The following is a 27,766-nucleotide window of genomic DNA, read 5'->3' as shown; positions in this document are numbered from 1 at the left end:
ACTATGTAAATTGTTGCTAGACTGAATTGCTAGTAATGACAATAAAAATCTGTACATATTCAGAATACAGGTAACTACTTGAGACTGTTTTTGGATTTGTTGTTTTTAGACAAGGTCTCCCAGCCTGGCATGGGACTCACTGTGCAGTTCAGCCTGGCCTTCAACTGGAGACCCTCCCAAATACTCAAATTATAATCATGACCCGCCAATGTCTGACAGAGAGTACTTTTGATTTGTAACTGGTGGAAGCGCCAGTCACAGAACTCGAGCATCTAGAGAATAGCTTCAGAATCTTTCCTACAGTTTGCCTGCCACAATGAGATGATTATCTCGATGCATCCCACAGGAATTTTGACTGCAGGCGTTTCTGATAGATAAGGAAATATACAAAGCACCATGGTTATCCTTCTGTGGAGGCCTGTTTTCTAAAGGCCCTTCCATGATCCCACCAATAACTGAGTTGCACACAAAATGAATCTAAGTCACACAAAACAGAAATGGTAACACCAATCAGGCTCTGCTGTGTTTCTTTGGGGGAAGGGGCCGAGACCAAGGCACTTCAGAAAAATACTTTCCTGGGAATGACCTTTTTTATGAGCCTCAGATCTGTCTGTGGGCCAGCTGGCCTCAGGTCACGAGGTTCCTTTGTCACAAGCAAAGTTTGTCTCAACCCACGGCTGACTTCAAAGTTAAGCTAAGGCAGCTGCTGCGAACTCCTGCAGACCGAGCGTGTCACGTCGCATGTGCTCTGCGTCACGTCAGGCCTTCCTTGGTTTGCAGATTAGCAAAGTTGCTTTGAAGAGAGGAAGGACTGAAGGGAGGATGGTAAGTCACACGCACACAAATAGGACCCCAGGCCGCGTGTCGGCTGAAATGGAGAAGACATCAGGAGAGGACTCCAGAGTGACTGTGGAGCTCCCTCTTTAGTTCAGGTTCTCCCACCAGGATCTCAAGGAGCGAAGCTTCAAGTTCTCTTTGGTCATCACTGGCCAGCAGCATCGTCTGGTCCCATCCACACTGCTGCCCTCCTAACGCCTCTCCTGGAGCTTTTGAGCGCACATCTCCTACCAGTTAACTCCCCAGTCTCTCAGCTCCTTACCCTTTTGACAGTTCATCAAGATCCCCCACCCGTTCCCTTGTCCAATCCCGAACTGCCCCTCACCATGTTTCTAACGTCCCCTTTAGGATGAAAAGGGAGCCCCCCATTTTCTTGTGTTTCACAAGGGTTGTAGATAGAGGGTGACCTTGTCACCACTTAGTTCCAGGACTTTGGTGTCTCAAGGCTGAGGGGAAACATGGGTGGGGGTGGAGGACAGGGAAGATGGCCAGCAGGGGTTGGGTGCAAGGTGGGGTACCAGTCCTCAGGCTGGGGAGGGAGAGGCAATGAGGCACCAGTGGAGGGTTGGGCGGGGAGAGTGTGATTGTAGGGGTGAGGGAAGCAGGGTACTGGTGGAGCTGGTGCTGTATAGGAGTAGGGATAAGCAGGGGACTCTGGCAGGAAGCCAGAGAAGGTGGCGGGCTGTAGGTGAGCTAGCGGCTGGAGCAGCGACCGCTCTTGCTTCCGTTGCTTAGCTCTGCGGTTCTGGAACCAGACCTGCGGAGAGGGAAGAGAAGTCACCCGAGGGCTCCTGTTCTGAACGGGTGGTACCATCACAGGCCTCTGAGGACAGGAAGTCAGCACCTGCTGCATCTCTAGGAAAAGGGCAGTTCTCCCAGAGGCTGCAGCTGAGGCAGGATCCTCACGCCGACTCCCAAACTGCATCTCCCAACTGGGACAACTTTGAATAGAAAACGGCAACTTTCGACAAGAAAGATAAATTTGACACCATGGCGGTTTTCTTCCCCAGAGAGTAGGAAAGTGTCCTTAGAGTGAGGCTGAGGGATGAAAACTGGGGAATTATTAATGTTGTACGCAGGGTTGGGGCTAAGAAAGGGTTTGTAGTTCAGGCTATCCAACCCTATGCTGGAGACATCAGGGAAATATGAGACTGTGCTCAGAAGTAAGACTGCAAACATGTGAAGAGTTTGGGTTGCCTGTTTGTTGCAGTTTGTGTCCATACGAAAGGCTGGGGAGTGAGTCTTGACTTTCTTTCTGTTTGTGTGGTGTTGGGGATCAGACCACAGGCTTTGTGTATGCTGGACAAGAGCTCAATTCCTGAGCTACCATCTCCAGCCCCACATCCAGCACCCATCAACATCCACCTAAATGAGCTTAGAGCGGGGGTCAGGTGCACCCAAGGTCATGTTAACTGGTAGATGAAGCCTATATTCTGTTAAAATTTTAAGTTAGGGTCAAAAGTCCCATGATTATGCCCAGACAGAGCCCCAAGCACCCAGAAAATGTTTGGTTCTCCCCCAAATACGTTAGTGCATCATCACCTGGATTCGGGCTTCACTGAGGCCAGTGTCTTGGGCAAGCCCCTCTCGAGCCCAGATGTCAGGGTACTGGTTCCTCCCAAAGGCTGACTCCAGCTGTTCCAGCTGTGCTGGGTTGAAGGTGGTGCGATGGCGGCGCCGGGAGTGGGGACGGCTCCTCTGTGGGCAAAGTTTAGGTCTCCCCAGCCCCGGACCAGAGAGTCTCCTAAAAGCCTCAGGGCCCGTGTCTGTGGAGGGAGGGAAATGAAGAGAGACCCACTTACTAATGGGACCACCCAGCCGTTCTGCTTAGTTCTTGAGATGTTACTTCCTGTGGGGTTTCCACAAGAACTCTTTAAAAGATTTCAAAACCACTGTTTCTGCCTCCAGCGTCTGCCACTACTTTGGTTACACACCTCCGGTATGTGTTTCACCTCCGGGGCCCACATATGACTCACAGGGCACACCTCGAGGGTATTCTCTTTGCTGCTTACCAAGGACTTCTTTGCTTGCCGCTCACAGTTTTCATTGCCCATGCACCTCCTTCATCTCACCCACCCCTGCTCAGGAGGATGGAGGGTCCTCCCCCGCCCCTTATACAGAGACAACTCATTCTCCCTTCCGGGTTGTACTTCTTGACGTGTCTCTTGCCTCTGCCCTGGCCCTGCCACCATCCTGCAGGAACTTGAGCTCGTGGGAAAGGCTTGCCTCTCCTCCCCAAAGGTTCCCTAAGCTCTCATATTAATTAGTCTAAGAGCCACAGGGGCGGGAGGGGAAGAGAGGGAGGGAAGAAGAGACACCTGGGAAGATAGGCACTGAGGGAAGGAGGGGTCTAGAGTAGAGAGACCCATCCCAGGGGGAAACCAAGGGTGTGGCTCCCACTCTGTATCCAGAGTCCTTAGAACCGCGCCCCCTGGAGGAAAACCCAGATTCCTTCAGCTCTCTCCTTGCGCAAAGAACAAGACTCCGACTTTGCCTTTGCCTTAAGTGCCCATTCCATAGCTCCCTCAGATAAGGCCTTGCTTCCAACCCTGCAAAGCAAAGGACTTTCGCTGTCTCGTTTCCTGAGGTCCCCAAAGCCTTGACAAGCTCCAGTTCTGCTTCCCATCTCTCAACCGTCCGTGGGACAAACCATTGCTCCAAAGCCGAGGAGGTTTTGGGATCCATATCTGCTGCTCCGCCAAGGGACCCAAGCAAACCCTGGGGATTCACTCACCTATTGTGGAGATCAGGGTCCCAGAGGTCATATGTGGTTCAGGCAGGGGTCGACCACAGGCACGGCCCTTCCTTTGCTTTTCCTGCTGGTTCCTTTTTGGAGCTTCCATAGCTTAGGGCTAGCCTGTTGTCCTCCAGTCTCTGACTCCCTGTAGTCTTTTTCTGTGTCTGTCTATCCTGTCTTGTCTTCTGACCTTTCGTTCCCGTTTATACCGTCTAGCTTTTTCTGAGCCTCTCTTGCTGTGTGTGTGTGTGTGTGTGTGTGTGTGCGCGCGCGCGCGCGTGTGTAGCTAGATACCAGTCCACTCACTATTTTCTAATCCCCGCCCCTTCCTCTGGATTGACATCTCCTCCTCCTCTCTTGACTTTGCCCAGTTTTCTGCCTGCCTCTACTTCCTTCTCCCTGACCCTGTTCTGTTTTCTCTTAGCCCTCTGCTTTCTCACGCTACCTGTCTTTCTCCCTTAGTCTTGGAGAAGCAACCTCCTCCTGGCCCCATGGGCCTGTCCAATCATATCTTGGTCACCAGAGCCCCTGGCTTGGGGGGAGGATCACAAGCCGGATGAGGGAAGGTGCTCTGTTAGAGGGTCCAGGGGCTGAGGCCAAGAGCTCATATTCCCAGGGGACCAGATTCTTTTGTCCTGTTAAATCCCCCTTCTGGGAGCAGGCAGGGGACACAGGAGAAGACATTCCCACGAAGACACCCCTGCTCAGAATCCCCTGTAGAGAGGGGGAATTGGAGAGAAGGACAGCAGGGCCAGGAACAAGGCCTGGCATCTCAGCCTGGGAGCGATACTCAAAAGACGTGTTTCCAGGAAACTGAGGATGAAAAACCACAGGTGTGCGCTCGTCCTCCTGTTTCCCTGACACCCTAGGACAGTAGGCCACTCTAGGACACACTGAAGTCTGAGGACCTTCAAACACGACAAGTGATTCCCGTCCACACTCTCCATAAAGTCCTAACATTGGCTCCCACACCTGCTGGCCCTGACCCCAGCTCACCCTGGGTTCGCTCAGCTGTGAATGAGTGGCTTCACTCACCCGAAATCTCCACACATCTCAGAGTTCTCAATTACTCTCTGATTTCCCCATCCAACTTTCACCTCCTCACTCATTCAGAGCCCTGGGGTACTGTGACCTGTCAAGGTGACCTACACCTTGAGGGGACTGTGATCCTCCAGGGCATCTCAGTTTCAAGTGTGTCCTGCCCAGCCCAGACCTCAGGTCTTACCTTGAAATAAATTCAGGCTCCCAGACACTGCCATTATGATTCTTCACTGAATCCCCAGGGTTGGCTTAGACTCTCTGAAGGCCCATGTGCTGTCTCTTGAGGTGATTTTGACTGTGAAAGTCCATCCTGGTACCCTTAAGATATACTTATCTTTTAAGGGCAAGCTGACATCTTAGGGACAAACGTTAAGGTCTTCCGGGACACACTGAAACTGGGGGACTTTCCATCCATACCAGATGATTCCCACCTCTCCATAACATCCTGGCTTCTCAGGGCACCCAACTGGTGACACACGAGTCCCCTCAGAACTCACTGTCTTTATAAGACACTCTGATTCCCAAGATCAGACAGACTTCCTCAAACACACCCCTTAAAACCATCACGACTACTCAAAACAGGATAATCACCACAGTCCTTTTTAAAGATTAATTAACGTATTATTAATGATGTGTGTGTATGCACGCGCGCACGTGCATGTGCACATGCGCCGATGTCATGGTACATACATGGAGGTCAGGGGACAATCTGTGGGGAGTGGGTTCTCTTCTTCTAAGTCTCAGGGATCAAATTCAGACCTTCAGGCTCAGCAGCAAGCGCCCTAACCCACTCCAGAGGGCAGCAGCAGCAGCATGCAGGAGCTCGTTAGGGTCAACATCTCGAGCTTCACCCCCTATTGCATCAGAACCTGTGACCTAAGAAGACCCACAGCAGAACAGAGTGGACTCTTTGCTCCTCTGAACAGCACGCAGTCCCCACAGATCCCCATTCCCCGTTTGAATTCTACAGGTGCTTCCCCACCCACCTCAGTCAGTGGCAGCTTTGTGGGTTTTGTGATGACTGGTTTGAGATGCAAATCTCCACTCTCCTTGTCTCTCAAATACTTTGTAGAGAGGGGGGCTAAATTTTCATTGCCGTTAAAAATTTTAATCACTTTAAAAAATGATATGGCCTTATGAAGACTAATTAGAAAGATATCAAACATATAAGGCTATCAGGAAGAGTTTAAAAAAATCATAAATGCCATCTCCAAGTGAAAGATATGCTTTATAGGGGCTGGAGACATGACTCAGCAGTCAAGAGCATTGGCTGCTCTTGCAGAGGACCCAGGTTTGATCCCCAGGACCCACATGGCAGAGCACAATCACCTGTAACTCCAGTTCCAGTGGATCTGATGCCTTCTTCTGGCCCCTAGGGGTCCTAGAGACACACATGGCGCACAGACATACATGCAGTCAAAACAGTCACACACATACAGATCAAAAATAAAACAAACCTTAGAAACATGTTTTATAATTTAAAAGTGTTTACAAGGGAATTGCTGATTTCGCCTTTTGTGTTTCCATGGAAAATGCACAGTGAAATGCAAAAATCTTGCTCACTTTCTCTCTAGAAGCTTCTGGTTTTCTGTGTCAGGGATAGATGAACTGTTACAGAAATTAAAACACAGGAATGGCTTCCTATTTTTAGTCATTGCTTTCTTAGTATAAATTAGTAAATCGAACCTTAATCCCGAAGGCTTAGGGGCTATTCAGAAGAAAGTCAAAGCCATTAACAGAGTGTACAGAGCAAAGCTGCTCTGATGTTCTGTGACATTCAATTTCATCAGCTTTCTAAGGGGCACAGGGCAGGGGAGCGGGTATAGTGCGGTGTGATATGGACTGGAGAGGACGATGAGGGTAAGTAAGACCCAAAGCGGGAACAATCTCTTGTGGCAGATTTTTTTTTTTTTTTTGCCCTGGGAGAATGAGCAGAGCCGGCCATATGTCAAAGGCAGGGAAGTCTGGTTTAGTGCTCAACAGCTGGATTTCCAGCAGAAGGACCTTTGTGAGAGCAGCAGGGCCTGGCAGGGGGGGCTAAAATGCAGGCAGCTTAGAAGACCCAGGCTTTCTGGACCTTGGAGGGGAGCTGGCTTTCAACAAAGCTAAGGTTCCACCCCCTGGGAAGAAAGCTTCGCCAACAAGAACCCCACCATTGCCAGGAGCCTCTTTGAATCCCGCAGAGAGGACCAGGACTAACCAGGCTCCAAATCTTGGAACCTTTCCTTTAATTCAGTATGGCCATCCCATAATACCATGAGACTAAGTGATTGTTCTCTTCAGAGAACTCAATCCAAGAATACATTCTGACAGATATTCATGTAAGATTGAATTGGTTTTATAAATATGTAGTTGGTAAAAATAAACAGACACTGGATATATTCTGGAACACATTATGGAATCCTAGATTTATGAAATAATAAAGCCACGCAGGGCTGAGAGCATGGCTCAGTTGGTAGGGCTGAGGTTTCAACCCCAGCACCAGGTAAAACCAAGTGTGGTGCTCACGCCTGTAATACCAGCCCTGGAGAGGAGGAGGCAGGAGAAGCAGCTGTTCTTGGTCTTCCTTGGCTATCTATGTAGTGAGCTGAGACCAGCTGTATTATGTGAAATCCTGTCTAGAATGATAAAAGGTAAAAAAAAAAGCTTTAATATCGTGAAATTGAACTTGGTTCACCTTCTGCTTCTTCATATTTCCCGGATGGAGAATCAAATTCAGAAAAACAAGGTTGAATGTCCAAGTTCGAACACTAAAGTGCTCTTCTCATCCTGGGATATTTCCAAGTCCAGGGTATGGTGCATAAGAACAAAGACTAGTTAGCATGCTTGTGGCTCTAATGAAGAGCTGTGGGGAGTCAGCCCTTGGGGGCCCTCAGGGTTGGCAACTGCAATCACTCCACCCCCATCCTCAAGGATCTCACAGTCCTCAGGGAGGGACGGTCTATTTATCGGCTCCAATTCTTCTAATTCTGACCTGGGAAAGCCCCAGTGTCTTACTAGAGTGTTCTCCTGTGAGAATAAGTCTCAGACTCATCATTCGGTTCAAGCAGGGAATCGATAGATCCCAGAGGAGTCTATAAAGGCGTCTGGCAGCAGCAGACAGCATCAGGTGAGAGGGGAAGTTAGAGGGGAAGTTACGGCGCCACCATCTCCACAGCGCCCAGGTTCGCACAAGCACATGGGGTGATGGTGAGGAGGACAGCTCACTCAATCCCTCTGCATCTAATCAAGTTCAATCGGTGGGCAGCGGCGCGGGGTTGGGGAGGGTACGGAGCGAGGGTGTGGGGTGGTGTCTGTGTAGTCAGCGGTGCGGGAGGGGGCGGGAGGTAGCGACGGTGTGGGGTGGTGTCTGTATGGTCAGCGGCGTGGGGAAGCATACATGGCGAGGGTGTGGGGTGGTGTCTGTATGGTCAGCGGCGTGGGGAAGCATACATGGCGAGGGTGTGGGGTGGTGTCTGTGTAGTCAGCGGTGCGGGAGGGGGCGGGAGGTAGCGACGGTGTGGGGTGGTGTCTGTGTGGTCAGCGGCGTGGGGAAGCATACACGGCGAGGGTATGGGGTGGTGTCTGTTAGCATGATATGCAGCAGCATCCTCCTCCCCGCCCCCCACCCCGTCAGGGCACACAGTTCACTGCATTCACTGGAGATGGACTGATAAAGCACTGGCAAAGGATTAGATGGCAGATATGGGATTCTAAAATGCTTTTCCACCTCAAAAGACAGACACTCTGCCAGACGTCTAGACTCCCCACACAGCCCTTTCCTCTACCACGCTGCACAGTCTACCCACTGCGCTCTATGGCTGTATAACATTGTATCAAGTGAGATAACTTAGATCCATGCTGAGCCCCAAAGATGGACATCAGCTGAGCTGGGATAAAAAGCCTTAGTTTTAAAAAGTTTAGTTTTAATGTTAAAGGATGCAAACGCTCCTTGATATAGGCATGCCAGACAGTTCCATGTTTAGAAGCCAGGAGAGACTGGTGCACCAAAGCAGCAGCCAATGTGTGCAAATCATGTAAACCAAATGTTACCGCCCCAGGGCTGGTTGGAACACTCACTCCCCAGAAGAAAGCCGAAGGGGACAGAGCGTCAAAGCATGTTCAGAGTAAGAGGAACTCAGTGCCTTCCAACTAGGGTACCACAATTAGTTGGGGTTGAAGTCGTGAAATGACTAACTAATCTCTCAACCAATTTCAGAAAAAACATGCTGGCCAGATCCCATCATTATCAGTCCTAGTATATTACATAAAACATTCTTATTCAGTTAACTCAAAGATCCTGAAATTCCCACCTGCTCTTGGCTTGGTGTGCTGGGCCGTGGGTGGGAGGCGAGGGGGAGGTGAGGAGGAGTCTCACTACTCTTTCTGAGAAGGTGAAGCAAAGAGGGCGGTCAGCTGCTGTTTCTCCTGGGCTGCTGGGGGAAACTGTCCCTCCTTTGTGTCTGCCTGCAGAATTATGGGGTGTCATGATCATACTGTGTCTGCAATACTAAGGGTGACCCCCTTCAGGATGCCTATTTTTGGGTTTCTCCTCAGATGATTCTCAAGGGACCACTTCACTGAGCATCTCAGTGGAGGGAGCCCCAGCCTTTCCCTTGGCCTTTAACCTCTCTGAACCACTAAAATCCAGCTCATGCAGCAATGTCTTATGGGGAGTCTCTTTTCTGTTTACAGACATTGCTTCTGCTGTGGGTGTTGTGGAGATGCCTCAAGTCAGCCCCAGGACCCACTCTGGACTTGGGAAACCCACAAGCCTTTGCGATGGCTCACAGAAAACATTGAATGGCTTCTCTGGCATTCAACTCCCACTGTGAGGTCTTCCTTGCACAGTGAAAGCACAGGTTGGCTGATAAAATCCCTAAACTCAGCAGACTTCTTTCAAGTCAGAAAACCATGGGGTGCCCTGCTCGCCACATAGACACCCCTGCCCCGATGTTCTGGGAGCATTTCTCGTGTAGATTTGGGGGCCAAGAATTCCTCTGTACTCCATGAGACATGAGACTGTACTGTGCAGGCTTAGACTAACCTCAGAGTCAGCTGGCTTGTTTCCTCATCCTACAAACACGTGATCTGAGAATGGTGTGGGGGTGGTATTGATTTTGGTTCCAATAAAATTATCCATCTAACACTTAAAGGGAGCGTCCAGTTAAATGTGTATATTTCTGTAGTCCTAGCGCTTCAGAGGCAGAGGCAGGAGATTGAAGCAGCTTAGGGTACACAACAAGATGTTGTCTAAGGAAAAAGAAAAATAAAGAAGGAAGAAAGGCAAGCAGGCAGGCAGGAAGGAAGGATGGGCAGACATATTTATCTTAGCACACCTCTCTAAACATAGCATCTGGGATATTTATAGCAGATTTTCCTGTGTTTGACCTTACCCACCATAGGAGACAGCCTGTTATAAAGAACACACTATGCACACAGGTCACAATGACAAAGGCTGCACAGGCTGGCACGAGCATCTCTTGATGCGGCGCCTGCCCCACTCCTGCTTCCGGCAGTCATCTTCCGAGAGTGTCTTTGTCTATCTGCTGTGCAATCTCCATGCCCTTTGGTTTGGTACAGGTTGGGGAGGAACTGTCCAGGAGCACAGCAACTTCACGCTGGCTTTTGAATTTAACTCTCAAAATGCCAGGGCACCTCCCGCCCTGTACCCATATTAGTATATCTCATAACCTATCTCCCGAAAGCATTGCTTACAATGTTCTCTGCCCCAGCCAACCACCCCTTAAACACCTTTCCTGCCTGTTCCCTGGCCCTTTTGCTCCCATCAGCAAGCCCATCCCTCCCCTGTGCTACCATCCAAATGCTAAGGCTAAGCCAGTAATCGCAGCTACAGACCTTTATTAGATTCTTTCTGCCTAAAAGGGTTTAATTATCCAGTACACCTCCTTACCTTGCTTTCTACCAGATTCCCCTCTTCCTTCCAAATGTAGAACTGAGTACAACATTTGATCAATTTTCTCACTTTGCTTAACATAAAGGAGAGGCCTCTGAGCAGAATTCTGCACACAGTGACATCAGGAGCAGCAATGGCTCCGGAGCCCACAAGGACATTTAGATGCTGTGTTGCAAGGCTGGAAATCAGCAAACCATCAGGCTGGTCCTTCAGTGCCTAAAAGTGCCAAATGCCAGGAAGGGTTAAGAGGGACCTAGACCAATCTGAGTTGCATTAATAGCATTGTCTTCAGGTAAAAGAACTGAGGCTATCCTGAGAGAAATACGGCTGAGTGTTTTTGTTTTGTGTTTTTCCTTCTGTTAAATGAAGCTATTTCTAACCTGTCGTCTTTGATACAGATGACCCAAGGCGACGCATACAAACAGGGCAGTAACTGATGCTCAGCTCATCTGTAAAAGACAGAGAATGAAGATTTGGAGGAAAGACCGCAGAAGAATTAAGAAGCGGCCTTAGCTGCTCTAAGTAGGCTAAGTATTATGAAGCTCATGATTGGGGAGCATCGTCCAACCCCACTGAACCTCTCTCTCCACCTCTAGGGCCACCTCTTGAAATTGTTACTTACTAATAATGTAATGTATCAGAGGATTAATAAAGAGTACATGGGAGAAATGTGTACACTCGATGTTCATTAGATATCTGTGAACTAAGCTCCATGAAAACACATAAAATTAAGTATAGAGATTGACAGCTATGTATTTCAGCAACATGAATTCCATAGGATTATTCTCATGGTCATTTTAGTGGTGGTGGTGATCTGTTGCCAGAAGAACTGAACAAGGCAGGGGGCAAGCATCAAAATAAAACATAACGCAATCAGAGGACCAATAAAGGGGAGGAGCCAAGAGAATAAAGGGTTACGGAACCAGGATAAAAAGTCCTGGGACTGATACCGGGCCAGAAGATCTTTATGTAGCGCTTTAAGGGTCTTTATTTTGTTTGGACTCATTGACAAAGAAACATCCTTCTTCTCCCAAGACCACACATATCTTCCTCAGTTCATCAGTTTTTAAGGTCTATCGGTCTTCTATTGTGGAGCACAGCTCTGACAAGAGAGTTCATCTGCCTTTGAAGTGACTCTACACTCTCAGCTGTGGAGGTCATGGCTTGATCAAGTTTGTCTTGAAAGTCCCCTGCCAGATGATCAGTCTGTTGCCACTCCTCCTGTACCCAGAGAAAGGGCGACTGAAGGGTGCTTTCACTGTCATGGCGCTCCCCCTCCAGATCAAAACTGATAATGGGCCAGCCTTTAAAAGCCACCAATTTAATTTTTTTTGTGAGACTTGGAAGATAGCTCACCACACTGGCATCCCCACAATCCTCAGGGCCAAGCCATCATTGAAGGAACACACCAAACACTCAAAAAACAATTAGTCAGACAATCAGAGTTCCCTACCACCAAACATTCAATTAAATATGACACTATTCACAGGTTCAAGAACAGATCAAAGCCACAGTCACACGGAACCAATACATTTAACATATTGTGGGCTTTCTCCTTTCCACTACCCACTAATGTCTCTAACTGCTTCTTCTGTGCATCCAGCCACAGACTTCTGCCGACAGCAGTGCCGGTCAATCCCGCTCTCCTTTACCCTGGGACCGCAAAATTTCACTGGTTCTCACCCATCAGATATTCCCCTATTTGACCGGCTGTCCAACTATCCAGTTTGTATTTCCAGTCAGTGCAAACCTACTCATGACAAGGTCTCACTAATATCATTCTTTCTAGGCTGATGCGTGTTGCCCCTCCCCTTCTTTGGTGCATTTATAACTCTTCTTTGTCTACCTTTGGCATATCTATGATGACTACCTCCCAGGTATGCCTGTTAGAGCAAGCTGCTCTCTGATAGCATTCACACCGTAGAACTTACACTCTCCCATCTGTGAAAGCCATAAGGGCATGTAGGATAGGAGACCGAGAGAATAAGCGGGGAGGGAGCCACCTTAAGAGTGGTATGGTTGCCAGAAATTTATCCTTTGGGTGGTGGTTATCTCTTTGTCCTGAAAAGCCGATAAGACTGTTAGCAAAAGAAGTGTAGTTTCGTAGGCGCCATTGGCTGTCTGAGTGGGTGGGTGGGATAATCATGTCAGGTTCTTTCCTTTGATTTGTAGAGTGTACTTCTTTCTTGTTCTTAATCACGTTGGATAAAGCATCCATCACAGGTAATAGTCAAAGAGCTCCCTCTACTGGTATACGGAGTCATTCTACGATTTCCCTGAGGCTGGTATGGGGCTTCTAAAGGGACAGCGTGTCCCAAGTCCATTTGGTGTTTAACCAGTTGCTGTAAAACAGTTAATTTCTCCCTGTTTAAAGGCCCTTGTTCCACCCAGATGTATCTTCTGTGATCCACTCTTGGCAGGGAGTGAAGTATGAACAGTGGCCCTTAGGATTGGGGCTTCTTTTGATACTGATATTTCTGGTAATCTCTTATTTGGAGGCATTCTCCTTCTTTCCCAGCAGCGAGGACCACATTTAAGTCTTCTAGGACATCTCTTCCTAGTAAATTAGTGGTCACATGAGCCATGAGGTGTCTAATGGTCCCACGTGTTTTACCCGGCTCACCTCTTCTGTAAAAGTCTTGGGTAACAAACGGTCCGGAGAGACCCCCAACTCCCACTAACTGGGGTTCCAGTAGGAGGGTCCAATTTTGGGAACATTGGCTTGCCTTAGGACAGTTTTTTTTTCTGTTCCTGGGTCTATCAAATATTTGAAATTTTTGTTGTCAATTTTAATTGAAAATTTGGGGTGAGGGTTTTCAAGTGTGTTAGTGACCCATTGAGCCCCTGGGCCTTGGGGCTGAGGCCTGCCTCCTGTGGAGTTTCAAGGTGGTAGGGGGTTTGAGGTCCTTACTCCAGTGAAATCCTTTTCTACAACAGAGGGTACGAAAATGTTTTTGGGGGTTCAGAGGCAGTTGAATTATTCTTTGGGCACCTCCTCTTCCCAATGTCCTATCTTTCCACATTTAAAACATCTTGAATCAGGCCATGGGCAGGAGAGGAGGCCTGGTGTGAAGCTGTCCCAATGCATGAGCAGCCACGATCCATTTATGATAATGTTCATACCTCAGGCTGTGACAAGCCTGTCTGTGCTACGGGGTCGTTCCTTTCCAGACAAGATTATGTAGGAGCATTGCTTTGGCTGTGGGCTCTGTTATTTTTCTGTCTAGACTGGCTTGTACTCTCAGTATGAAATCTGGGAGAGGGCTGGAGAGATGGCTCAGTGGTTAAGAGCACTGACTGCTCTTCCAGAGGACCCAGGTTCAATTCCCAGAGCCCACATGGCAGCTCACAACTGTCTGAAGATCCAGTTGCAGGGGATCTGACACCTTCACAACAATGCACATAAAACAAAGTTAATTAAACCATAAAAATATTTTTTATAAAAAGAAATCTGGGAGAGTTTAGATTGGTTTTTGTTTTAAAAAAGGTTGGTGAAGAGGCCTCTCCAGGTCCTAAGAATAGAGGAGTTCAAACAGTCCCAGGCTTGGAGCAAACACAGGTGGTCCTGTTCAAAGCAGCCAGTGTGGAGCGGGGCCTGTTGTTTTCCTGTGGAAATGTTACCCCAGCCTAACAATTGGTCATAATTCCAGTTTATTAACTGAGCCGGCAGGGGGTGGAGGTTGTCCTTGTTGTTTTATTTGTTGATTATGGAATTCATTTTTTCTAGTCTGTACTTGACATTCCTCACTAAGCAGAGCTTCCCATTGTACAAACAGAGGGCTGGGAAGAGTGGATGGACATACGTGGTATGCAGTGTTACCATTGTAAGTCTTCTAGCGTGTGCAACAAGGGAGCCTTCCAGCAGGGATCTGTGGTGGCAGGGTTCCAGATGAGTCAGGCAACTGGTTTAGACACAGTCTTCAGATAAGGTCAGTCCCCCAGACCCGAGGACACCCTCCAGATAAGGCTAGGTGGAGGGCGGGGAGGTTTTGCTGGAGAAGGAGGGAGTCATTTATCAAACATATCCATTGTAATGGATGGTATTGTGATCATAGGGATTGATGCAGGAGAGAATGTAACAAGAGAAAAATTAATAATTATAGAAATACCTAATATATTCCAAATCAAAGGACCCCTCTCCTAACAAAGAGCATTTACTAAACACATAGAGCTAGAGCTAGGAATACAGCTCGGGGGTACAGTGCTTGCCTGGCACACCCAAGGTCCAATTCTCTGCAGGGCAAAAGGAAAGACAACAAAACCATTTAAACAACAGCAACAAAGTACAATGTAAACTTATCTAAGATGAAATACTGAATATGCCTCAAGGGAAAGTAACATCCACAGCTCTTCTCCTACAAAACACTGGAGTAGAAATACTACCCAGTGCAGCAAGACAGGAAAAGATACATAGTTGAAAAGAAAAAAAAATAAAATCTCATCCTGTCTGTAGATAATGTGACTTCCTTTAACATCTTTAAAAATATTGTTTTTATTACTGCAAAGAACGAAACAAACATGAAGTTTACCAAACGCCCAACCCCGTAGCTAGGCAGGTATCCTGGTTTAGTTTCAGTCTGGGGCTGAAGGGTGTGTTTGTCGCACAGGTTAGAATCCATTATTAGAGGAGGCTAAGGCAGGAACCCAAGGCAGGACCTGGAACAAAAGAGGAAGCAGAAGCCACAGAGGACTGCCACCTGCTGGCTTGTTCAGCTAGCACAGGCCCACCTGCCTGGACTGGTACTGTCCATGGTACCGAAATCTGTGAGCAATTAGGAAAATGTCATACAGGCACACCATCAGCTCATTCTGATCCGGGCAGTTCTTCTGCTGTGGTTTCCCCTTCTCAGGTGACTCTGGGCTATGTCAAATGACAGCTGATGCTAACTACATGGTTAGCTAACAGATGGTGGAAGGACATAAGTCAAAACTCATCATCTTGATACACAAGGAGTGTTGAACAGATGGAACGCCATAGTTTCTTAAGTAATACATTACAATAGTATCAAATCATTTGAGCTGGTGTCATGGTGCAAGCCTTTAATCTGTCCTTGGGAAGCAGAAGCAGGACAGCCAATTCTAAACAGTGACACCCTGTCTCAAAAAATAAATAAAAATTATTTTTAAAATATGAAATCTAAGCTAGTGCATGCAAGGTCTATATGCAGAAAACAAACCAAAAGGAAACCTGACAAGTGGAGAAAAAGAGAAAGACTTCAAAACCCCTTATCTGCAGGAAATCATCTGTTCTCAAGACAGCACACAGGGGTTCCATGAGCCAAACCACATAGCACAGAAGAATTTGTTTTTCAAGATACAGACAAACTGTTATTACTTTTGCTATGGGAAATGAACTAAAATTGCACAACTGGAAAAAGAACATGACTGGGGATTCCTATCACTGTATCTCATGACTTACTAAAAAGTCACAGACGGTTAACAAAAGCATAGACACACAGAGCAATGGACCACATTTAATTCACCTGTGTGCCCACTCACACATGACCAATGCACGTGACGCAAAGTCACCCAAGCAATTCAATGGAGGGATATAATTTCTAGACAAATAGTCATAAGAATTAAATGACCATATCAAAACTACTCAACACATCTTAGCTTCACATTATATACAAAATTAACTCAAAGTGAAACAGATGTAACAAGAAAAGTTAAAATGATACATTTCTTCTATAGTGCAACACCAGCTATACACGCTGCTATGCGCTATGGGCAAGGAGCTGGAGATTGAAACACACACACACATACACAGACAGAGACAGAGACACGGGTCATCCTTGAAACAAGAATGCTAAGAATGCCCCCTTGAATCAAGAATGCCAACTTTATTGTGTTCCAGGGGAGCTTCTATAGGGTTTCCTTGACTAATGACCATGCCCCAACTCTCAGCTGCAAGCCCACCAGGAACCACTCCCCTGTCATGCGCTCAGAGCAGCTGTAAGCATAGGAAAAACAAGTTTTTTTTTTACAGGAAATTCAGGGTCTGGGGGTCCACAGTTCCCAACATCTTCCATTTTCCTTCCTTCCTTCCTTCCTTCCTTCCTTCCTTCCTTCCTTCCTTCTTTCCTTCCTTTTTTCCTAAAGGGTTTTCTGAGACAGGGTTTCTCTGTGTAGCTTTGGAGCCTGTCTTAGATCTTTCTCTGTAGACCAGACTGACCTCAGACTCACAGGGATCCTCCCACCTCTGCCTCCCAAGTGCTGGGGACATGACTAAAGGCGTGTGCCACCACCACTTGGCCCCAAAATAATACATTTCTAGGAGAAAAAAAATAAGAATATATTTTTGATCTTGAATAAGGCAAAGATTTTGTAGCAACATCATCAAAAGTATGTTTCAAAAACACTTTTTAAATTACTAATTGCACTTTAGTATAATCCAAAAGGTGTCCTCTTTGAATATTTAAGAAAATGCAGGACTGAGGGAGGAGGGAGGGGTCTAACGGCAGTGTAGGGGGGAGAACAAGGGAGACCAACAGGGGAAGAAGAGTGAATGTCGTGTTTCCTTTGACGTGGATACAGATTTAAATGTATGTGTATATATGACCTGTATATGTGCATATAAGCATATATAAGACCTTAAAGTAGACAAAGACTACTTGAAGAAGGGGTTATTGGCAAGGATATGGTAAGTCATGGACATAGAGGATGATAAGGGAAGTGGACATGAGCGAAATACAGTGATACACATTCTATCATACATATATGATATTATATGTATCAGGATGAAAGCCATTATCTCACTAAAACTAATAAGTTAATAAAGCAAACAATTAAAAACATTCAAGGGAAAAAGGGAAAGCGCCTCTGCAGGCCCATTTTCCGAGTGTGGGAAGGATATAAACAGTGACTTCTTAGCGCACGCCCTAATGAGGACTTTTGAGGCCTCAGCCCAAGGGGCTCTCTACCTTGGCAGCGATCTTTACGCTGGCTCTCAAGGGATGGAGAATCTGCCTATTAGTTTCCAACCACCCAAGCTTGACCAGAGGGAGTCACATGTTTCTTCAGTGAGAAAAAGACCCTCGGTTTTCAACGCCAACTATTGACTTTCCATCCTCCAGGGACAAGCACAGAACCAGCAGAGATGGGGACTCCGTGGAGGCCCTGACAGCAGCAGAGAAAGGCAGGTGAGAGGGGCCATGGAAGCAGTGAGGGAGGGCACCTTCATCTCCAACAGCAGATGGATTCACAGAGATTCAAACACATGAAATGATATTGAGGAAAACAAAGACAGATCTATCCAGTTCCTCTGCATCTCACCAAGCTCAAAGGAAAAAGAGCCAGTGCTTTCTCATACAGGCCAGCATTTTCCTGCCAAGGCGCACTCCCTGCTGAGAACGTAGCAAAAACACACCCAGGGTGGAAACAGAAAAGTATAGATTGCTAAACAGAGCACACAGCTACCCTTGAGCATGGCTGGAAGCTCAGAGTCAAGAACCTCGCTTCCCTATATCCTTGAATATCTCAGGCACACAAGGGAACCTTATTCATCCTCTCTCATTTCCATGTTTGTACCCATTGTCTGACCTCTTTTTTCCTCTTTAGTGCCAGCTATACAACACAGTATCTCAGAGTCAGGCCACTTAGACATCCTCCTGAGCCCCACAGAGGTGTCTTGGCTTGGACCTAAACCTGGGGATTAAGCAGACTTGATTTTATGGTCCAGAATCACCAACAATGATGCAGATATGCCTGCTGTCTCATACAAACAAACACTAACTCAGCTTATAAGAGATAATGGACAGAAACAGCGTATTGAAGTCACACAAAAGCACTGTCTCCCAGTGAGGAGGCTGCGGAGGAGGTGGTGGTGTAGAATTCTATTACGGGGTATGCCCAAAGAACATGCAATCATTGAGAGGCATTGGGAACATGGTGTGGTGTGGTATGTGACTTCCTATGGAGGGTTAACTTGTTCAAGGTTTAAACCATGAAATGATATATTGTCTACCAACTCAGCCTCCTATGGCCAATCTTTACATCAACAGAGGTTCTGTGCCGAGAACATCCAGGCTAGTAGAAGTCCCACATGATTTTCAAACACGAGAATCCTCCCTTGAAATCCTACTGCCCCTCTCTATGTCTGATAGCGTTGTGGGATCTAGCCAGAAGACCAGAAGTTAATGAATCCCGAACTGGTACTCTAGTCTGTGTATGATGTCACCTGTCACTCCCTCAGCCCTCAACGTTTTTTAAAACTATTCTTATTATGTTGATTTGTGTGTAAGAGCATGCATGCACAGGCCATGGTACACATGTGGAGGTCAGAGAATAACATGTTGGCTCTCTCCGTCCATCACATGGGTCCTGCTGCTTGAACTCAGGCCACCAGGCCTGATGGCAGGCACTTTACCCATTGGGTCTTCTCCCTGGCTTTCATCCCTCCCCTTCTAAGGAGCATGTTAGCCATGTTCCAGTGTTTTCTAGTACCCCCCATCTTAACTCAGGTCTGGGTATGAATCCAGGCTACCTGACTTCACATCTCAGCATTTTGGCTTAATTCCCCTGACATGACTCCCGTCGGTGGCTGACTCATGGCTTCCCGAGTGAAGGCACACTAGTCGGTCCTCTCAAAGTGTTCACTAGTGCACCCCCGTCCCAGCAGATAGACCATACCACACAGAGCCATCTCTCTCTCTTCCTTTTCCAAGGGAGACCAATTCCCCTTCCTCCCCATCTAAGCATCCCGAATCTTCACAGAGATGCAGCAGCCACAGTCTTCAGCAGCTCTCCTTAACTGGACCAGTTTCTTAGTCTTGAAGTTTATTTTTAGCTGCTCCGTGTGAGTTTGCTATTTCTCAGTCTGTCAATCTCTTTCTTCAAATTGAATATCCAGTGGCTTGAGGCATCTGCCCTTCCTTTTCTGACCGCAGGAAGAAGGACAAAAGGCTTGTACACAGCTCAGCGCATCCCAACGGCAGACACACGACAACGTAAGGGCAGGTAAGACTCCGAACAAAACTGTTAACTGCCCTCTCAACCCCACAAAGATTCCAGTTTCTGAAAAAAAAATTAGAAAAATCACAGACAAAATCTTCAGGATTCTACTGTGACATCAGATATAGATTTACCTCTGAGTTAAAGTTTTAATAATAGATAGTTATTTAAAGCATAGCATAAAAGATGACAACATGATATTTGCACTGATTTAAAGCAGTCACTTTCATTGGCTCTCTGAATTTGGATGAATCACCTCTCGCCTCAAGCTTCAGTTTTTTCACTGATAAAGTGCAGTGTGATGCCACAGTTATCAGGCTAAGGAAGGGTTAGCACGGAAAAGACCCTACACATGCAAACAGGAGTGAAGAAGAGCACGGCTATTGTAATCAGATCCTATTAAAATTGACTACCCTCTTCTGTAAAATTGCTCAGCCAGACGACTCAGTTTTAGTAAATTCTCAGCCAAAAATTAAGCTCTTCCAAATTTATGATGATTTTGCTTAAGAGTTGACCTCCAATCTTACCTTGAGATGGAACTTTCTACCCCACAGATATGGGCAGAAAGAACCAGACGACAGTCACAGAATTCCTCTTCCTGGGACTCTCTGAAGAGTCAGAACAAGAAGACGTTGTCTTTGGAATGTTCTTGGGGATGTACCTGGTCACCATCTCTGGGAACCTTCTCATCATCCTGGCCGTCAGCTGTGACCCTCATCTCCACACACCCATGTACTTCTTCTTGGCCCACCTCTCCAGTGTCGACATCTGCTTTTCCTCAGTCACCATCCCCAAGGCATTGGTGAATTACATGGTGGGAAGCAAGTCCTTCTCTTACATGGAGTGCATGACCCAGATCTATTTCTTTATCACATTTATCAACATGGACAGCTTCCTCCTGAGTGTGATGGCCTATGACCGCTATGTGGCCATTTGTCACCCACTCCACTACACCCTCATGATGAGCCCCAGACTCTGTGTCCTCCTGGTGGTCCTATCATGGGTCATCACAAACCTGCATGCTCTCTTGCACACTCTCCTCATGGTTCAACTCACCTTCTGTTCCCACAATGCAGTACACCACTTCTTCTGTGACCCGTATCCTATTCTGAAGCTCTCTTGCTCTGACACCTTTATCAATGATGTCACAGCCTTCACCGTGGGTGGGCTGACCTCTGCCACACCATCCGCGTGCATCACTGTCTCGTATGCCTATATCCTCTCCCGTGTACTGAAGTTCCCATTTGTTCAGGGGATAAGAAAAGCCCTGTCCACATGTGGGTCCCACCTCACCGTGGTCTGCCTTTTCTATGGGGCGATCCTGGGGGTCTATATGCACCCTTCATCTACATATTCAGTGCAAGACATGGTGGCCACTGCCTTTTTCACAGTGGTGACACCCATGGTCAATCCCTTCATCTACAGCCTGAGGAATCACAATGTCAAAGGAGCCCTAAGGAAACTCATGTTTAAGAGACTCAGTTCTTCGAAATTCTACAGCTAGAAGTTTTAGAACAGAGAAGACTAATAATGGAGCAATGGAGGCTGTGATGAGTATATTCATATGTTCATCTTGCTGCCTGTAAATACAATGCTGATGAATAGTCATAAAATTATGAATTTATTGTCTACATCTAGAATGAATCCTGTGACCCTTATTTTAGAGAAGAACACAAGAGAGGGGTTTAGATGAGTCTGTTTGCTGACCTCACGTGACACCTCAATGTGCTTTCCATGGCTGTGTCTAGCAGTATTAAAAGATGCTAGCAGACATCTTTTAATGCTAGTAGGACTAGTATTAAATGCTAGTAATTTTTATTTAAATTTTAATGCTACTAGTCCATTAAGAGATGCTAGTATGACTTTGGACTCATATGCCTTCTGATCGTCATGTGAAATAGTGAAGTTTTACAAATGATTTTTGCAGCATGATTTTGAATGAAACATATGCTAATACTTATTGAATGTTACAGATTATCTCTGCATCAAATTTGTTTGTTTTAAGACTGAGTCTCACTATGTAACCCTGGCTGCTCTGGAACTCTGTACGTAGAAGAGACTGACCTTTAACTCACAGAGATCTGCCTTCCCCAACCTCCTGAGTACTGGGACTTAAGGTGTGTGCCACCATGCCTGGTTTATCTCTGTATTATCTTACTTGAGGCTCACACTTCCATGTAATACACTATTCCCATCTATAGCTCAAAGAAATTGAATCACAAAGAAATTAACCTGTCCAGGTCCATAGAATCACTAATGATCTTTAGAAGTATCCAAGACTTTATTGAAATAGAAAAATAAACTACCAAATTGTGGGAAGCATGAAGGAAATAGAAAGATGAAAACATCCTATTTTGTTCCTGGCCCCAGTCTGGGGTGAAAGAATACGTGGTAGTTGTTTGTGCAGGAAACAGTCTATTGGGGATTGGTTCTGTTTCCATTTCTGACCCTTTGATGAGCTGCATAACAAATCACCCATGAAGGTAGAGGGCCAAGAATATGTCCTGGAACGCTCCCTGGGCCCATGAATAGCTTCTCAGGCAGGCACTGGGGTGACGGTGAAGGACAATACGCTTGGTTCCTACTTTGAATCACCTCAGTGGTTACTCAAGAAATGAATACCTTTTTAAATGCTTGTGTGCGGTGTGTCAGACACAGAGTAACTGTAATGGGCAATCACTGTGATTGCAGTCTTCAGATTTTGTGGTGTTCATCCAGATGTAGCTCATCAGTATGTCAGGCAACAGCAGGGAAGTCTGACAAAGATACTCATATTTGGGGTGCTTCCAGACTCCCTTAGCAACAGCTTCCACCAAGAGGAGCTTTCTCTTCTGCTGCCACGACTCCTGGGATGCACCCCTCCTGCTCCCTGACTAACAGTTTCCTGAAGCATTGATTCACCATTTGGAGACAGCTCTTAGCAGCCACCCAGAGCTCCCAGGGAGCCAGTTCAAACCAGCTTTCCTCACATCCCCCCTCAGATTTCCCTCCACAATTCATACAACACGAAGCACGGGAAGAGCCGAGTGTAGGGACCCATGCCTGTGATCCAGCACGTAGGACACTGAGCCAGGAAGATGCAAGTTCATTGCCAGCCTGAGCTCCGAGGCTCTGGCTTTTTTAACCTCTAGGACTGAGAAGTGTGGAACTGTAAATAAGACAATACCCGCCCAAATATGTCAGGAACCATAAAGACTGGTACTAAGCTTTCATGGAAATAGACATTTATCATATATTCTGATAGAACACATACTATTCAGTACTTACAACATTTCTGTAACCAGTTTAGTGAGTATGCAAAAAGTTTGATTGATTTGAATAGAAAAGTTTGGAATTGGACCCAGGTGCAATAGAAGTGGGTTGGAAATCTCTAGGGGTTGGTATCCTGCCTCTAATAGAAGGTAAAGCAGAATGTCAATCACACTGACCAATTCAGAACTCCATACCTTGCTCAAGCATGAAAAAAAAAAAACCAGCATTGCTTCACGAGAAATGGCCATAGCTCTTTGGTAAGAGGGTGGCAGGCACGAACCACCCACCTCTCTTTACTGCTCAGCCCAACTGTGTTTGTATGGACAGCCGTCCACTTGCCCAGTGGGGCTGACCATTGTCCCTGATGGAAACCTTTCCCCCCACATATATGGCAGAGACTACCCTCCCTGAGTGGCATTCATTAGGAGATTTAAAGAGACAGCAATGTTTCCTTATATTTCTCCCCAGCTGTAACCAGGACTTTATCAGTCCACTAGAAGAAAGCTTTGTTGGTGCACCAATGACTGCAGAGAAAGTGAAACAGTTTCTTTGAGGACCACACATAATTAAGACTTCCACGCACACACACACACTTGAACATACGCATGCACAGACATAAATGTTACACACCTGAGAGGCCTGACAGTCACCAGCCAGTAAACTAGCTTGGAAAATTGACAGGTGGACAGGTCCACTCTTGAACAAGCAGAAATATCAATGACACCCCCAAGCCAGGAGGGATAGGCTACTACCACTAACACAACATAGTTCTCAGATATAGACAGGGTCTCACTATTTAGGTCAGGCTGAGATCTTCTGGCATCTACCTCCTAAGTGGTGGGATTTAAAGGTGTGCACCACCGTGACCAGAAGGAATAGATCTTTAATAAAAAATATATCCTAATAAATCTTAAGTTAGCTTCATCACAAGTCAGTTGTTACAGTTTCAAGACAGCCACTAAGAAAGTAACTTGAAAATAAACAGTAAGAGAGAAGGAGTCAAATTGGCATGCTACAAAAAACTAACTTCTAAAAATATGGCATTGACGAAAGATACGGTGAGGGGAAAACTTAGAAATACTTGATGGCATAAGTAGATGATATTTTTAATCAGTAGCCGCACTCAATATAAGTCGATTAAATCACTCATATTAAAAGGGAGAGGTTAGCCTAGTGGGCAAAAATATTATGCACTTGAATATGCATGTGAGGGGCTCTTAAAAATGGAACCATGTATGCCACACAAACAGAAAATTTATACAAAATGACATGGTTTTATGTTAACACGAGACAAAAAATACACTTTGGGATTATTTCCTAGCCTAAAAAGGGAAATTTCTATTCATAAGAAAGACAGTGCAAGCTGAAAATGTATGTGCACTCAAAATTAAAGCTCAAAATGCACATGAAATAAAAATCAACAGAAATAAAACTCTCTCAGGAATTGTACACATAAATTAAAAGGCCAGTAATGGTGGAAAAGAACTGAACACAGCATTAACCCGCTCAATATCCCTTGACACAAAACTACACGGTACTTTCAAGTGGACACAGATCACATGACTTTACCAGGTTCAGGGCAAGGTAGATGCTCCAGTGGGGAAGGGTGCTTGCTCTGTAGGTCTGGGGACCTGAGTTGGAATTGTCACATCCCCAGACCCAACAAAGGAAGGCAAACAAGGCTGTGAAAACTCTAACCCCAGCACTGTGACACGGCGGCAGGTGGGTCCCTGGTCAGTAACACCCCCCCTCCCCAAGCGGCAATCTCTGGTTTAGTGAAAGACCTTATCTTAGGGCAATAAACTAGAGATTTATAAAGGAAGACACTAGACATCCTGCTCTGGCATCTATGTGTGGACTCATCTGGATACACATATGTGTATGCAAAACACACACACACACACACACACACACATCGCACATACACATACCACAGCTCACAGATCATAATTTTTGACCCAAACAAAAGTCAATCAAGAAGAAATACCAACAATATTTCTAGAAGTAATACCAAATATTAGAAATTAAGCGATAGACTCCTAAATTATGCATTGGAGAAATGGTAGTTCCCAGTAGCGTTGCCATGGATCCCAAACTAACCGAAGAGAGCTTGCAGAGGTCTGAGAAGGACACTTTCTCCTCTCATACCACATGCAGATGGGGCGTTATCTTTCTCAGTGTCCCACCTATGAAATGACATCCACATTGTTTTTGAAAATGCCGGCAGGACCACACTTACAATAAAGATCTCTGTGTCCAGTGACTACAACAAAGGCAAGAACAGGAGCAGGCACAGTAGAGAAGGGATCATTTAAATTATTAGGTTGACTTGAGACCCCCCACCAGAGCCCTGATAATTCCCTGGAGAGAGAATCTTCCCATCCTAACCTGCACAGGAAATGAGAAAAATAAAATCAGAATCTCCCTGTGCTCAGAGATCTGAACTTGTTTTCTGATCCTGTAATAAAACATCAAGACCAAAGCAACTTAAGAAGAAACAGTTCATGTTGTCTCACAGTTCCAGAGGGAGAGCCCTTAATGGCAAGGAAGACATGGCATGGCAGCAGGAACAGGAAGTTGACTGATTACATTTTCATCCACACACAGGAAGCAGCAAAATGAGGTCATTCTCTCAGGTCAACAATAGAAACCTTCCTTCCCTTTAGCCACACCATGGAGAGCTAATATTTATAGTTCTTACTGCTCCCCTCTGCATAGACTGAGATCTTTAATTTCAGCTCTTGGAAGCCTGATACAAAAAGAAATAATTTCAAGGTCATCATGGTTTATGCGGTGAGACCCTGCCACAAAAGAGAAAAGAAAGAAAAACAATAAAAAATGTATTAAATATCATTATATCAATATCTACAAGATGTTTTTTTTTAAGAATTACATTTTTCTTACTTTCTGTGTTTGTGTATGTTCGTGTGTTCAGTGGTTGCATATGAAGGTCAGAGGACAACTTTTAAGAGTGACTTCTCTCCTCTGACCGTGTATGTTCTGGGGATCAAACAGACTTGGTGTCAAGTGTCTTTATCTACTGAGCAATCGTGCTCGCCCTACAAGTCATTTAGATTCTTTCTAGAAGCTGAAGGGAGAAAAAGAAGAGTCAAATGATGAGAGATCCATGGTGTTGAACTTCAGAAGACTCAGCATCAGCAGAAAATACATTACATTTAAAACAGTGAAGGGTTTACTGCTGCCAAATCAAATACCTTAAAATTTCTTCTTGTACATGGATGAGCTTAGTCTAAAAATTATTGGACTAAGGAATGAGAAGGACAGCAAAGTCATTTGGAGAAAGAACAGTTGAAATACATGACAGATGAAGATTAATATTGGGTACCTTATATATTGTAATGGGATCTTTTTGTAAAAACCATTCATCAAATTAAGGAGACCTTTGATTTGGGATTTATTGGGAATTTTTACATTAATTAATATTTTTAGAATTTTTCAAGTGGCTGTTTCTACATCATTCATATGATTGTTTTAGAAGTCATTACAATTGGGCTTGGTAATTGATTCATACTGGATAGTGGGCTCCAATCTTGTTTTTAGGCCATACCAATGATGATTTATTTGATTTATGGTCTGATACCATTATTTGATTTGTGGTCTGATTTCTAGTAACGTATTCAGTAGATTTTGATATCAAGTTGATGCTGTCTTTAACCTCTACTGTAACTTGATAAAATTTTATATTGTATTGCTGTGCGATACATAATATTTATATATTCTGGGACTATACATTATATATATTATAAGCACCATCTTATCAGACATGATTAATTATAAATAATTAACCAAGAATAGAACTCTGGCAGTGGGGACCTGTATAATAACTGACTTTCTGAGGATCCTAATTTTTGTTGCCCAGACAGAATGCAGACTGTGAACACTTCATCTGTGTCTCTAATTAGGAACAATGAGAAATCGACCCTAGGGGATCACACACTTGGCACCATCTTCACGGCAGCACCACCTCCAGGGATGGAGCATCAATTTATTCACTCCCAGTCACCCAAGCTTGACCAGAGAGAGCCACATGCCTCATTCTAGATGTTCTCTTCTAGGGACAAAGGTCCTTCCCTTCTCAGCTTCAAGTGTGGACTTCTCAAAACCCAGTCTCAACCATGGCACCAGCAGAGAGAGAACTTTTCTGAAGACATCTGATAACAGCAGGAGCACCCGGGTAAGGAGGATGGGGAATCAGAAGAAGACAACACCACAACAGGCAGACTCTCATGGCCTTGGGCCCATGGGATGACTTATAAAGAAAGAACTTCATTCAATGCCTCTGCATCTGACCAAGTTCAAAGGAGGATAAGTATCTCACTCCTCCAGGTCCATGCCTTGTTGCTACACAAGGTTCTCTGCACTAGGGATACAGGGGACCTGTTATGTGGGTAGAGGGAGCATAAGAACAGAATGGAGTTTGAATGTTTAGGAGCATAACTGCATGGTATTAAAAAGCTTAATCAGAAGGAGAGAGAGAAGGAGACAGAGACATAGACACAGAGACACATAGAGAGACAGAGATGTAGAGACACACACAGACAGAGACAGGAAGAGACAGTGAAACAGAGACAGAATGTCATTATTTTATCCTGGTCTTCTTCTTTGTTCTGGGCCTATCCCCTGGAGTGTGTGATTGCATAATAAAGGTGTCTCAGACTGTGGCTGCTTGGATGCTACTGAAACTGGGCAGTGGAGTGTTGACTGCTGCTGGAGTCCAGAGATAAAGCAGCCTTTAAGGTTCAGGGTCTCAAACCCCAGTGATGCAGACATGTCTTCAATTCTGGCATCTCAGACACACCCAACAGTCCCTGACTCACAGAAATCATTCAGCAAAACAGACTCACAGTTATCTGTATTTTTGTATATGTACATACATACATACATACATTCATATCCTGAAGGTTTTTTTTATTAGTTGTGGCAGTTGCATTCTGTTTCGTAAGGAAGCTTAAGGGGAAGTGGAATAAAATCCAAAAGCTGGAGTTGAAGAGTCAATCAAAGAAAGGGGTATCTGTCCATGGTCCTATGGA

The 27,766-nt window shown here is 45.7% G+C and overlaps 2 protein-coding genes across 2 annotated transcripts; one reads left to right on the top strand and one right to left on the bottom strand.

Annotated features, from left to right (window-relative positions):
* Nucleotides 1-1,255: 1,255 nt before the first annotated feature.
* Prop1 (PROP paired-like homeobox 1) lies at nucleotides 1,256-3,680 on the bottom strand. Its single transcript, XM_075989622.1, has 3 exons — nucleotides 3,572-3,680; nucleotides 2,380-2,603; nucleotides 1,256-1,594 (listed from the first exon to the last, which is right to left on the bottom strand). The coding sequence occupies exons 1-3, from the start codon at nucleotides 3,678-3,680 to the stop codon at nucleotides 1,256-1,258; spliced, it is 672 nt and encodes a 223-aa protein (XP_075845737.1).
* A 16,339-nt stretch (nucleotides 3,681-20,019) lies between these two features.
* LOC142859449 (olfactory receptor 1f45-like) lies at nucleotides 20,020-20,967 on the top strand. The gene has a single exon (XM_075989621.1). It carries the CDS (start codon nucleotides 20,020-20,022, stop codon nucleotides 20,965-20,967), a length of 948 nt encoding a protein of 315 aa, XP_075845736.1.
* Nucleotides 20,968-27,766: the final 6,799 nt, after the last annotated feature.

Source organism: Microtus pennsylvanicus, chromosome 11 (genome assembly GCF_037038515.1).
Source record: "Microtus pennsylvanicus isolate mMicPen1 chromosome 11, mMicPen1.hap1, whole genome shotgun sequence".
NCBI classification, from domain to species: domain Eukaryota; kingdom Metazoa; phylum Chordata; class Mammalia; order Rodentia; family Cricetidae; genus Microtus; species Microtus pennsylvanicus.
The sequence above is the reverse complement of the archived record's forward strand: the minus strand, read 5'-3'. Positions and strand labels throughout refer to the sequence as shown.

Excerpts from the sequence above, each read along its gene's own strand:
- Prop1 (XM_075989622.1), bottom strand. The coding sequence starts at position 3,680 with ATGGAAGCTCCAAAAAGGAACCAGCAGGAAAAGCAAAGGAAGGGCCGT. Across the intron at positions 2,604-3,571 it reads GACCCTGATCTCCACAATAG|ACACGGGCCCTGAGGCTTTT; the intron begins GTGAGTGAATCC and ends CTCCCTCCACAG. Across the intron at positions 1,595-2,379 it reads TCAGTGAAGCCCGAATCCAG|GTCTGGTTCCAGAACCGCAG; the intron begins GTGATGATGCAC and ends CCCTCTCCGCAG.
- LOC142859449 (XM_075989621.1), top strand. The coding sequence starts at position 20,020 with ATGGGCAGAAAGAACCAGACGACAGTCACAGAATTCCTCTTCCTGGGA.